Consider the following 12763-nt stretch of genomic DNA (forward strand, 5'->3'; position numbering starts at 1 on the left):
ATGAGATGTTGCTTGGTGTTGCTCAAGGCAGAGTCTGAGACACTCACAGCACCTTAAATACTGAGACCTAATGATGATCGAAAATAATCCATAATTTATTATTTTATAATTTCTGAATATGAGAGCAATTTAATAAGACTAAATCCACAATTAAAACGAGGTTTTCTTATTTTTGTCTTTGAAGTATGTGGTTATATGACAGGTTCCCGTTTTTTTACATGTTCCTTAGTACAAGGGACGTTCCAAAATTAATGCCTCCTATTTTTTTTTATTCCGTCCGAATAGATCAGAGAGGGATTGCAAATTGCTTTGTTGCGATGACTGAACTTATGCATTCATGACCTGAAAGTTTTATCTCTTTATTGTAGTGTGAGACTCTAAGGTCATAAATGCATCAGTTCAGTCATCATAACAATGCAATTTGCGATCCCCTCCTATCCATTTGGACGGAATAGAAATATAGGAGGCATTACTAAGCCAATGTTCAGATGGTCTTGTCTCCCCTGGGGAATGCCGCAAAACATTCACATTCTTTTACGGGGATGTTGATCCCCCACATACAGGTTATAGTAAGAAAATTTTTTGTTTAATTTCTCCTCTTTTTTTTCCTTTTGTAATGTTTTTGATTTTGTTTTGGTTTTACTCATAAATTCGTAAAAATTCATTCAATGAATAATTCTCTTTTTTAAAATTCTTTTTTTTAGGTATTTCTGTATTTACCGACCTGCGGTTTCCACAAAGTTTCTTGGGTGAGCTCATCTGCTGATGGGAATAACCAGATGCAGACGATTGCAAAACGTTGAACCACTACAAAATATTATAATGATAAACCGGAAAAACATGGAAATACAATAAATAAAATTACAAACACGTACCTAACCCAATCCTAACCCTAACCTGCGCAATTAAAATTAATATTTTTATTTCTTCACATTTATATAAAAATCCGCCTTTATAGATTTGTGTAAGCTAAAAAGAGACTGCATGTTCGTTAAAAATTGGGGAACACTTGGCCAACCCTTTTTGGTTATTTCTATCAGCGCCCGAGCAAGCCAGAGCCAACTTTGTGGAAATCGTGGGTAGGTAAATGCTTTTTTAATTCATCAAACTTATAATATTTTGTATTCATTTTTCAGGACAATGTGGAAAAAATGTTGCTTTTCAGGCGACGGTGAATATATTGTTGCTGGTTCTGCACGACAACATTCCTTATACATTTGGGAAAAAGGTGTCGGTAATCTAGTGAAAATTTTACATGGAACCAAGGGTGAACTTTTGCTCGACGTTGTTGTAAGTGTCCACCGTTTTTCTCTATCTGCTATCTTCGTCTCTCTCTACCCACTGCGAATGTCGTTACTAACATAGGGTGACCCAAATTATATGCCACCCATCCATCGAATTGTTAATACGATACATCTGTACTTATTAGTTACAATTGAAAATCGCATTCCATGTAAAAAAACACTTTGATGTACTTACATGTGTGCAGACATAGTAGTTCAAAAATTGGTCTGTAGTTTCACGCATAGCGAACCCACAGACACTATGCACAAACCTTTTAGTTCGAGACATATACGATTATTGCCCCGTATTTCCAGCAGTTGCATTTTTTAGCCCATAGGTGGCGATATCAACTTCTTCTGTTTCTATCTCTTTTTCCCATGACAGAGACGGGAATGGACGGCACTCATACACTCCAAATTTTGGTAACACATGCAAACTGAGTTGGTAATGAAATAATCTTTGCATATCAAACGGCCTTAAAAGAGATAAGCTTAACTTGGCAATAATCATGAACAACGCACTGTACAATCACTGAATTAACTCTAACCGCATTAAACAAAATTTGTTATTCTCAGTCCACTCATGATCACACAGATCAACAAACACGCATGTACGTGCACGCACATAGTTTTATGCATTTTCCCCCAAAGGTATTGTCTGTATAAAAAATGTATAAATGTTTTTTGCTCATTTTAAATAAAGTCTACGGTTGTACATAAATAAACTCGGTATCTATTTTCATCAATTTATGTCATCGAATATGCACGTTACAACTGCAATACGTGTCATGTTCTAACAAGTATCTTCACCAAAAATTAGAACAAAATGATCGACTTGGAGATAACCTGGAACTTTTTATTAAAAAATGTTGGTTTTATAATATTTTCTCGATTGGCCAAGCAGGACTACTGAAAGTTTCAGTTATGGTCAGTCATACTTCCTAACTTCCGGCATAGTGCTACCGGAAGCAATAACAAGGCAAATAATGCAAATATATAAGAGCCAGGTACGTCCAAGGATGGAATATTGTTGCCACATCTGGGCAGGAGCTGCTAGAAAGGACTTGTCCTGCCTTGATAGAGTTCAAAATAGACTTCGTAGCCTCGTAGGAGATATCCTTTTCTCTTCCTTGCAACCTCTATCTCACAGAAGAGATGTTGCGAGTTTGTCTCTGATGTATCGTTATTTTCATGGAAGTTGTTCAACTGAGCTTCAATCTATGGTCCCCCCTCGCCAAACTTTCACAAGAAACACTCGTCTAGCTGTACACACTATCAATAATTCCCCCCACTCTTTACCTGTGCCTAAACCTAAACGTAGATTCCATGAACAAAGCTTCTTTCTTAGAACTGCACGCCTGTGGAATTGTCTTCCGTTTTCCTGCTTTCTGGCTGACTACAATATGGTTGTGTTCAAGTCTAACGTAAATAAGTTCTTGATGAACCGTTCTATATAAGTTATCAAATTTACCAAATTTTCATTACTAATGATTACTATATTGTCCAATGTCTACTGTACACTCTTTAACCCTTATCCTTGAGTGGCCTCTTGGCCTTGATAAGTGGTGATGCCTATGTAAAAAAAAAAAAAAAATCAGTTCCTTCACTTTTATTGTTCTTCAGTATTTCTATTGTGAAGCGATTTATTGAAATAAAATAGAAGAAAGGACATTGAAAAATATATAATAAAAATGAACAAAATTATAAAAAGATAAAAATAACACAATTAGTCTTTATTTGCCCTTTAAATAACAAAATTTTAAAAATGTTTTTATTTTATTTGAAATTTTATAAGAAATATGTTTATGAAATTATAAAAATAATAGGTTTTTATTTGAATTTATATAATAAATATGTGTTTATGAAAGTATAAACATAAAATTATTGAAATCAAAATAACAAATTAAATTTTTAAAATCAAAATAACAAAATTTCAAACATCATAAAAAAGCGTATCCAATACATAATAGTCCCGAAATATTTTAATTAGATTTAAAAAAGTATTTTCGATAATTCTTGTAAAAAGTAAAATTAATTTCAATAATTGTTAAAATAAAACTAAAAAAAATTTTCAATGATTATTAAATAAAAAAAGATTGGAAAAACGTAATAGAAAAAAGTGTACATGCAAAGGGGAGATATAGGCATGAGAGAAAAAAAGCAAAGGAACTGATTCGCTTTGTCGCTGTTTCCAGTAGCACTACACCGGAAGTTGGGAAGTATGTTAGCTTACTATAACCAAAGTTTCAAAAGCAGGGGAGATAATTCATTCTTCCATTTAAGTAAAAATTTTAAACGTAATATGATAAAATTGCAATTTACGATTTTTTTAATTTTTTTTTTTTTAAATTTTCGGTGAGAATGCATGTTACAGCATGACACATAAGGACATCAAAATGTTTTTACGTGGAATGTGAATTTAAGTTGTGACTTATAGTAGAGATGCACCATTAATAAAATTCACAATTCTTTCAACCATCCAACCATATTTGGTACAAATAAACTTCAGCTTATTTCTGACTTCTCCACTAAGTTTTAATCATAAACTAGCAGGGAGATCCGACGTTGCCCAGGATTGAATGATGATCAATCAATGTTTCACACTCCCATTTATATCATCGAAATCGGTGAAATCAACCATTTTTCAATCAAATCAATTGATCGCCTGCACTAGTTGGGGAGCCATCATGGTGCACCAAGGGGAGCTTCACATACCTCCCCTTAGTCCACAATACATTGTAGTCTACATTGCACTGTAGAGAACTTATTGTTGATTTTATAAAATAATTTTTTATATATAATGGCTTGAATTAAAGTATAAAATGCAAAAGTCAAGTATCATAATTCAATTCTGTTTTAAACAGAAACATTCATTTCGAACATACCCCTGTCATATCAAACAACCTACTGTTGATTTTATATGTCAGGTCTTTTGGCTTGTGTGGTAATAAAACTTCTCAAATGCGCTTGTGATGTTAGGCTGTGTAAGGTGTAAACTTTAATCAAAATTGTCTGTTCTTTCTTTCATCGGATTATTTTGATTATCGATACTTATCGAAAACATTTGGATACAAAACCTATCTAAGAACACTGCCAGCCACATAAAGTAGCTTCTTATGAAATTTCATAAAAATCTGCGCAGCCATTTAGGAGTCTATAGAGAACAAACTTACACACACATACAGATTTCCTTTAATATAATAGTAGAGATAGAAATATCCAACAGTCTTTGTTTTATCGCCTTACAATGGTAAACACACCTGGATACGACCTGCAAAATTGTCAACACTTTTGACACACTTCTCCTGTGGCACTGCCCTTATTTTGGTTGTGATAACACTCTTCAGTTAAGAAATTGCCTGAGGATTATTATTGTTGTTTTTTTTTTCTTCACCGTTCAATTATTTTTGATGGATTTTTTATTGTTGAAATAATTCCATAAATAAAAATTTGAAGTGAGTGTAAAGTCTATTCATGATCACACCACATACTGATGAACTTATTACCAAAATGTACTTGCATATAATTGAATGGCAATAAAATAAAGACTGTTGAATGTTCATGGTTGAAACTTGGTGGGCAAGTAAGGCATAGTTTATTTATACTGAATATGGTTGGACTAGACTTTTTAATCTGTTAAAAACAGACAAAAGTTATAGCATATTGATTAAGAATGAGTGCTTTCTGCCAAATTGATGGTTGAGAATGTTTAAATTTGTACTCATTTTTGCATTAAATACTAATCCGTATTAATTCCTAACTATGCATTGAATGGATACCATAATACTTAGTTTGCTGCACCTTATGATAACAAACCTTATAATATATAAAAATAAATCTTTGTCATAAATATGTAGAAATAAATATTTGCCGTAAATATGTAATAAATATTTGTCATAAATAGGTAGAAATAAATACATTGTTCTGCTGGCATGCTTCCCAACTAAATACAACATGGTAGCCTTCAAATCAAGTTCCTGTTAGATCGTCCTCATAAAAAATCAATTTCCACCTAATTTACATCATTAAGGATTACTTTACTACCGTCTTACATTCATTAACCCTTATCCTCGAGTGGCCTTCGAGCCTTGATAAGTAGTGATGCCCAAGTAAAAAAATAAATATGTATCATACATATGTAGAAATAAATTTGTCATAAATATGTAAAAATTAATTTTTATTTTAAGTATGTCGAAATAAATATTTATCAAAATGTAGAGATAAATATTTGTCCTCATAAATCATCAAAATTCATTAATTCTGTTTATCAATTTCAATTCTAGTATAATATTCTTCATCATTCAACACTCTGTCCATCTGGTTAATCTTTATCCTTGAGTCAATTTTAGCATTGGTAAGTGATAAAAATGGACTGAGGGGGAAGAGGGATAAATGTAGCATTTTCAACAACAAAATGTCTTTATACATGAGGGAGTTTATACATGCCTTCTTTTATGCACCTTCTGATCCTTTTCATAGATAAACTAACAAAAGGAGATGTTCGCCGAGTTTTCATATATTTGGATAGAATTTACCCAGGAGAGAGAAACTAATATTGTCTTAGCGAGTTATTTGGTTGTTTAACTTTTTAACTTCACAAAATGAATAATGCACACGTATGGAGACATTGGTAACATTCATTGAGATTATCAGTTTTCCACATCATTGGTAGTGTCTCGTTCATATGGCTTCCATAGAAAGACCGATCTGAAAATCGTAATTGTTTCTCTGTTTGAATACATTCAGTGTATTCCAGCATGTGAAATCGACATTAAACAGAATATGATGGTGATACATAATTAAAGAAAAATAAAATAAACTACAACACGTCTCAAAGCTTCTGACAAATAAAAACATTTTTTTTTATTTTTATTTTTTCAGTGGCATCCAGTCCGACCAATAATTGCATCTATTTCAAGTGGAGTGGTTTCAATTTGGGCTCAAAATCAAGTTGTAAGTAACAAAATATGTAGTGTCTATTAAATTCTTAGTATGAAACTTTATATATGTATGACTTGAAATATATATATAACTTGATATATATATATATATATATATATATATATATATATATATATGACTTGAAACATATTTAATACTTAATATATATATATGACTTGAAATATATATATATATATATATATATATATATATATATACATATATATATATATATATATATATATGACTTGAAAACAATTAAGACATTTTGATAGACAACTATGGCTATTTTAATAAATGATATTTGTTGTCCTTTTTTTTTTCCAGGAAAATTGGAGTGCGTTTGCCCCCGACTTTAAAGAATTGGACGAAAATGTTGAATATGAAGAACGAGAATCAGAATTTGATATTGAAGATGAAGACAAAGAAAAAGAAGAAACAAAAGGTTTGGTGAACATTTTATTTAGCAATATCTTTTAGGGCAAAGGTCATCAGAAGTGGGGGATCATTTTTGCAGTAACCTAATTGATAACGGGATAGTGACCTGATGAGTGCATTCGTTGCACTGGCTGCGATTGCATGCTTATTGTGCCAGTCCAAAGTTGTTCTATCCTGTCAGTCCTGCAACAAAAGAATTCTCTCTCCGAAACAAAAACACAATCCCAACTTATAAACAAACTAGCAGGGTGACCCAACATTGCCTGGGATTTAATGATGATCAAAGAATATTTCACACAAATATTTTTATTGTCATCGAAATTGGTGAAATCATCCATTTTTCAATTAAATCGATTTGCTCTAGTTGGGGACCTATCGCGGTGCATTGAGAGGAAGCTCACAGACCTCTCACAGTCACTTAGTTCACAATACACTGTAGTCCACATTACACTGTAGAGAACTTACTGTTGATTTTATAAAATTATTTTTATATATAATGACTTGAATTAAAGATTAAAATGCAAAAGTCAAGTATCATGGTTCAGTTGTGCTCTAAACAGAAACATTCATTTTGAACGCACCTTTGTCATATCAAGCAACCTACTGTTGATTTTATATGTTGGGCCTTTTAGCTTGTGTGGTAAAACTTCTCAAATGCACTTGTGATATTAGGCTGCGTAACTTTAGTCAAAATTGCCTTCTTTTATCGGATTATTTCGATTATTGGTGATCGATACTTATCGAAGACATTTGGGTACAAAACCTATCTAAGAATACTGTCAAGCACATGAAGTACCTTTATGTGAAATTTTATAAACATTGGTCCAGCCATTGTGGAGTCCACAGGGAATGAACTCATACATACATACACACACACACACACACACACACACACACACAAAAGTTCCTTTTATATAATAGTAGCAATAGAAATAATGTTTATTTTTTTATTACAAGTGATGCTTGCTTCTCCAAAGTTTAATAGCCAACCTTGCAGAATAAAAGTTTTGCCTGACCAAAACACACAAATCCTATTTACATAGTTCTTCAGCCAAGAACCTCAAGATACCCAATCTGTCCGGAATGAACACTCTCTCTGATAAAGAATAAGAAACATGACGATCAATGAGCTGAATACCACCATGTTTGTTATCCTTCAAAATGACTCATGTAATAATATTTAGCAAAAAAAAAATTTTAATACCTGCACAGAATTATTTTCTTGCTATCAACTCAATATGGTATTTAGTGACTTTACCAAACTTTATTATATACATACCTGTTTGGTTAAAAAAAAAAAAAAAGGCTGCATACCAAAATTTATGCAAATTCATCCAGTATTTTTGTTTCTATAAAATTAAATATAATTTGATCGATAAACGATTTCTAGCCTGTGTTATTATAAGGGCTACGACAACAGCATATTCTTTTCATTGTTATTACTCTTGAGTGTGAATCTGTTGATATCTTATATGCTTTTATAAAGAGTGGTGTAGTTCTTAGTTATCTAACTGTGTCGGATATATGCATCAGGTTTTGAAATTTTTTTAGATGAGGATTAAAAAGTATGTTTTATTTGGACTACTGTTCTCATCTTGAATATTATTTTTACAATGTTTGCTGTCGATATAACCTTTGACCATCTTTAGGTGCGCTTTGTCAAACTTAAGAATCTTTTTATGGAATTTTGAACAGAACCCTTTGTTCAATTCACGAGAGTAGCTTGCTCTTGTTCCCTTAGCCATAAATGAATAAGAAATTTCAAATAATTCATAATTTAACCTTCATAAGACTGTCACTTAGTAACTTACTTGCGGGAGCGGGGGCAAGGGCTCGACGTTGCCTGGTTGTAAATAAAAAATAATATAAAAAAAAAAATCGGAGCTTGGGTGTCATCAACCAAAATCAAAAAAAAGAGGAAGAAAAAAATTGCAGTGTACTGAGCATGAACTTACATAACTGAAGTTTGTAAGCGAACACATTATTGATACAGATGTTATAACATTGAAAATTTAGCTTTTTAAAATGAAACCCTGAATTGACCGTTTGTGCATGTACATTTTACAAACAGCGTGGAAACCAAGAGTTTTACCTGACCTCCTCCCCTTCAAACAAACAACATTTCTACATGGAATAATTGACAATTTTTTCTAATTTTTCAGTATTATGTGTCCAAGAGATCGCTCTTTTTAACGGTACCATTTTCATGCTGCTTTGATGCGGATGACAAAAGTTTTTAGCTGACATACAAACACACACACACACACACACACAGACTACTGAGCTTTGTATAAAAGTCATTACTTAGCACTTATATTCGTTGTGTTGTGAGTTCTTCTGCGAGGATCCGTGGTGTGTAATTAAGATAACAATTACAGAATATTTAAGACTTCTACTGGTCATGACTGACGGAACGAAAGCAAGCTACCTCCATGGATTAAATAGTCTCATCCAAATTCTCAAATTTGACAAGACGCACCTGAAAATGTCAGAGGTTACATCGATTCACACATTGTTAGAATAAGATTTTTTTTTTTTTTTTACAAAGTCGTAACTACTTATCAAGGCCCGGAGGCCACTCAAGGATAAGGATTAATGTGTGTACGGTAGTCAATGGGACAATATCGTAGTAATTGTTAATGGTGGGAATTTGGTATAATTTGATTATTTAAGGGATGGTTCAACAATAACTTGTTTACATTGGACTTGAAGATGACTATATTAGAGTCAGCTGGAAAACAGGCCAGCAAAACAGAGTTCCACAGGCGGGCAGTTCTAGGAAATGAGCTTTGTTCATGGCATCCATGTTTAGGTTTAGGCATAGATAGAGAGTGGGGGAAATTATTGAAAGTGGTTTTAACTAGACAAGTGTTTTTTGTGAAAGTTTGGGAAGGGGAGTAGTTCAAATCTCCAAACATATGAAATTTAATAACATGTTATTTGCGTAGTAAGTTTTGTTCAATCTTATTTCGAATCCAAGGGTTACTTGTAGAACGACTATGATGTTGAAAAACAATGAAGTCAGCATATGCTAAAGTTTAAACTAGCATTTTTGTTGGTCTGTCATGCTTAAGTTTGAACTAATATTTTTATCTCTGAACATATACATGGAGTGGACACGTCTTAAAGACTATCCATTCTTGTTTTTATCATTCAAGTAATTGAAATTTATGAATGTATCTCTGTAGATAAGATCATGCAGTCTCTCTTCGTTTTTAGGTCCCGATGAAGAAGATGAAGAAGTTGATGTTACGAGTATTGAACCTATTCGTGCGTTCGTCAGCAGGTAAGAAATGTCCACCTATTAGATAAGAAAATTTTGGTTCTTATTTACAATTCAACCTAATTTAAAAAGAAAATAAAAACTACAGAAAAGTCTTTATGATGTATGTGCCTGTCACAGAACGGAAATGCCATATTCCTAAAATCACATAAATCGATCAATTTTTTTTATGATATCATTTTTAAACAAGTTAAAGTGATTAATGTGAAATTGGTAGCATGACAAGGCTGATCTCTCACGTTTGAATAATTGTGAACTTATCAGCCCCTGTTTTTATTTTTAAGATGGCGATGCAAAACAGTCTCTTTTTACTTATTCTTAAAATTTGATTTTATTAGTTAAAAATAAAACTACTTGATCAATTTACATGATTTTTGGAATATGACATTTTATAAAGATTTTTTGTACTTTTTTTTTAATTAGATTGAATTACAAATAAGAACCGATGATTTTAACCTGTATCATTTTTTTTTGGGGGGGGGCCAATATTTCGCTAATAAATAGCCTCATCAGGGTAGGAAGTACAATCCATAAGTTTTTTTCTTTTCTTCATTTTGGTGTTATGGCGGAGGCAATGCTTTGGAGTAGAAGAGAATAGAAATGTATGTCTTGATTCGGTAGATCCACGTGTTATTGCTCCGGTTTTCCAATGGAAATTTAAATGAGAAGATGGTCACACACCTTTTTGAAGGGATTTATTTTTAAATAAAATTTAAATGAAAAATTTTAAAAACCTTTAAGTGTCGAATGTAATGATGAAATCATTTTTTTTTTTTTTTATTGTTTTGGGCCGATATTTCACTAATAAATAGTCTCATCAGGGTAGGATGTCTGACAGTGTAGCGACTATGTAATATTTGTTTATATAAATAAATATATTATTATTTCGCTCTTTTTTTATTGAGCACTTTTAATAACCTCGTTTTTATTCATGATTTTTCCTTCTTGAAATCCATTAACTTGATATATATGTTATCTTATTAATCATTCCTTTAAAGTTGTCTCCCTTTAATCATAGCGACAAAGTTTTCTCCCTTTAAAAAGGTAAATTTAAACATACCAACCATCTTAGTAAGAATGCAGCAAATAAAACTGAAATAAAATGCAAATAACGTTATAAATACATAAAAATAAATAATGTAGAATATTAATACGAGTCCTACATTAGGTACGTGCAAAATGAATAGCCGACGCTCAAAATGAATAAACATTTTGACCCATACCTTTACTTGAAAATTCACTAAAAGTGGGGGAATTAACTAATTTTCATGAAATTTTCAGTATTTATCAAATAATGATCACGGAATATAATGAACCCATTATTTTTATTTGAGTCTTAGTGGAAATGTATTATTTTGTGTAAACAAAAAACACTTTTACTAAAATTATTGTTTTCGCTTAAATTTATATTCTGCATCCCCGTGTTCACAAAGCCATTTGGAGGAAGTAACATCAAACAAATTTTTAGGTACGGATGACCAAAACTGTATAGAATGTACCTTTTTTTTTTTAAATGTAAATATAAAAATAGAAGTTTTATTCAAACAGTCTTTATTTGACCTTTTTATAACAAAATTATAACCTTTATAATAATAATATGTTTATGAACTGTTTTTTTTTTATTCATGTACTTTTGTTTTTTTACTTTTATAAAAATATATTATGGACTTTTTTTTTTATATTTATGAACGGTTTTTTAACCCAATAATGTTTATGAACTGTTTTTTTTTTTTATCAAACAAAAATAGAACTTTTATAATGAAATATATATTAGGACCTGTTTTTCAAACATTAGGTGTTGGTAATTGCTTTTGGTGCATTTCACTAAACTGCCACTAGATGGCGCAATTTAAAAATTAAAACTTTAATAAACTGTTGATCCTTCAACAGGTGCCACAAAAAAATTAAAACTATATTTTGTTACACTGACAATTTTGCTTTAATTCAAGAAATGTTTCGGAAAAATCAAAAAAAATCCAGTGTTGCTTTAATTCAAAAGATGTTTCATTTAAATTACTAAATTGTTTGGGGGGAAAAAATAAAATTCAAGGTAAATGTGACTATCAAAATACCCTGGCCAAATCGTCCACATCTATCAAACTTAATCACCAAACCGGAACTTGAAAACGAAAGGAAACGAAATTTATTTTTATTTATTACCAGAAAAAATGTATTTCTCCTGTTATTATTTTAGTAAGAACGAATTACTATTTCGTTATCTAAAATGTTTCGTTATCTTTCTTACTAAAATAAAATTGTTAGTTCTTCTATTTGAATAAAATTCACTGAAATGAAATAAATAACGTAAAAAAAAACCCTCTAATTTCTTCTTGGTCAAATAACACGACAAATAAGTAATCAACAAGATTTTTTTTTTTTTTCCGAACACAAAATATTTGAAAAAACAAAACATGGTAAATGTCGGTAGAGGAGTTCTGGCAGATGACTATTAAAAATTTCATTTTATTTGAGTATTGGGAAAAAAAAAACAGTTCATGAATATTTAAAAAAAAAATCTTTTTAAAAAAAAATAAAGCAAAAAACTTCATGAATATTAAAAAAAAAAACAATTCATAAACATATTTTTATTATAAAGTTTATAATTTTGTTATAAAAGTTCAAATAAAGACTGTTTGAATAAAACTTCTATTTTTATATTTGATTAAAAAAGATACAGTTTTGATCATCTGTAGCTAAAAATTTGTCTGACGTCACTTCTGCCAAATGGCTTAGTAAACATGGGGATGTGAAAGGTGAATTTAACCTGATTTTCAGTATTAAAAAAGAAAAAAATGCATGAATTTGCTTTTGCTTATTT

The 12763-nt window shown here is 31.1% G+C and overlaps 1 protein-coding gene across 2 annotated transcripts in view; it reads left to right on the forward strand.

The window, feature by feature from the left end:
• LOC145248831 (retinoblastoma-binding protein 5 homolog) overlaps nt 1–12763 on the forward strand; it is a 69498-nt gene that overhangs the window by 35241 nt on the left and 21494 nt on the right. For both annotated transcript variants that reach the window (XM_080110528.1, XM_080110527.1), the window contains exons 9-12: nt 1137–1290; nt 6165–6236; nt 6552–6669; nt 9882–9948. In XM_080110528.1, the coding sequence (XP_079966654.1) occupies nt 1137–1290; nt 6165–6236; nt 6552–6669; nt 9882–9948 (411 nt within the window). The remainder of the gene's footprint in view (nt 1–1136; nt 1291–6164; nt 6237–6551; nt 6670–9881; nt 9949–12763) is intronic.

This window comes from Euprymna scolopes, chromosome 27, assembly GCF_053919585.1.
Source record: "Euprymna scolopes isolate OS-2025 chromosome 27, ASM5391958v1, whole genome shotgun sequence".
NCBI lineage: Eukaryota > Metazoa > Mollusca > Cephalopoda > Sepiida > Sepiolidae > Euprymna > Euprymna scolopes.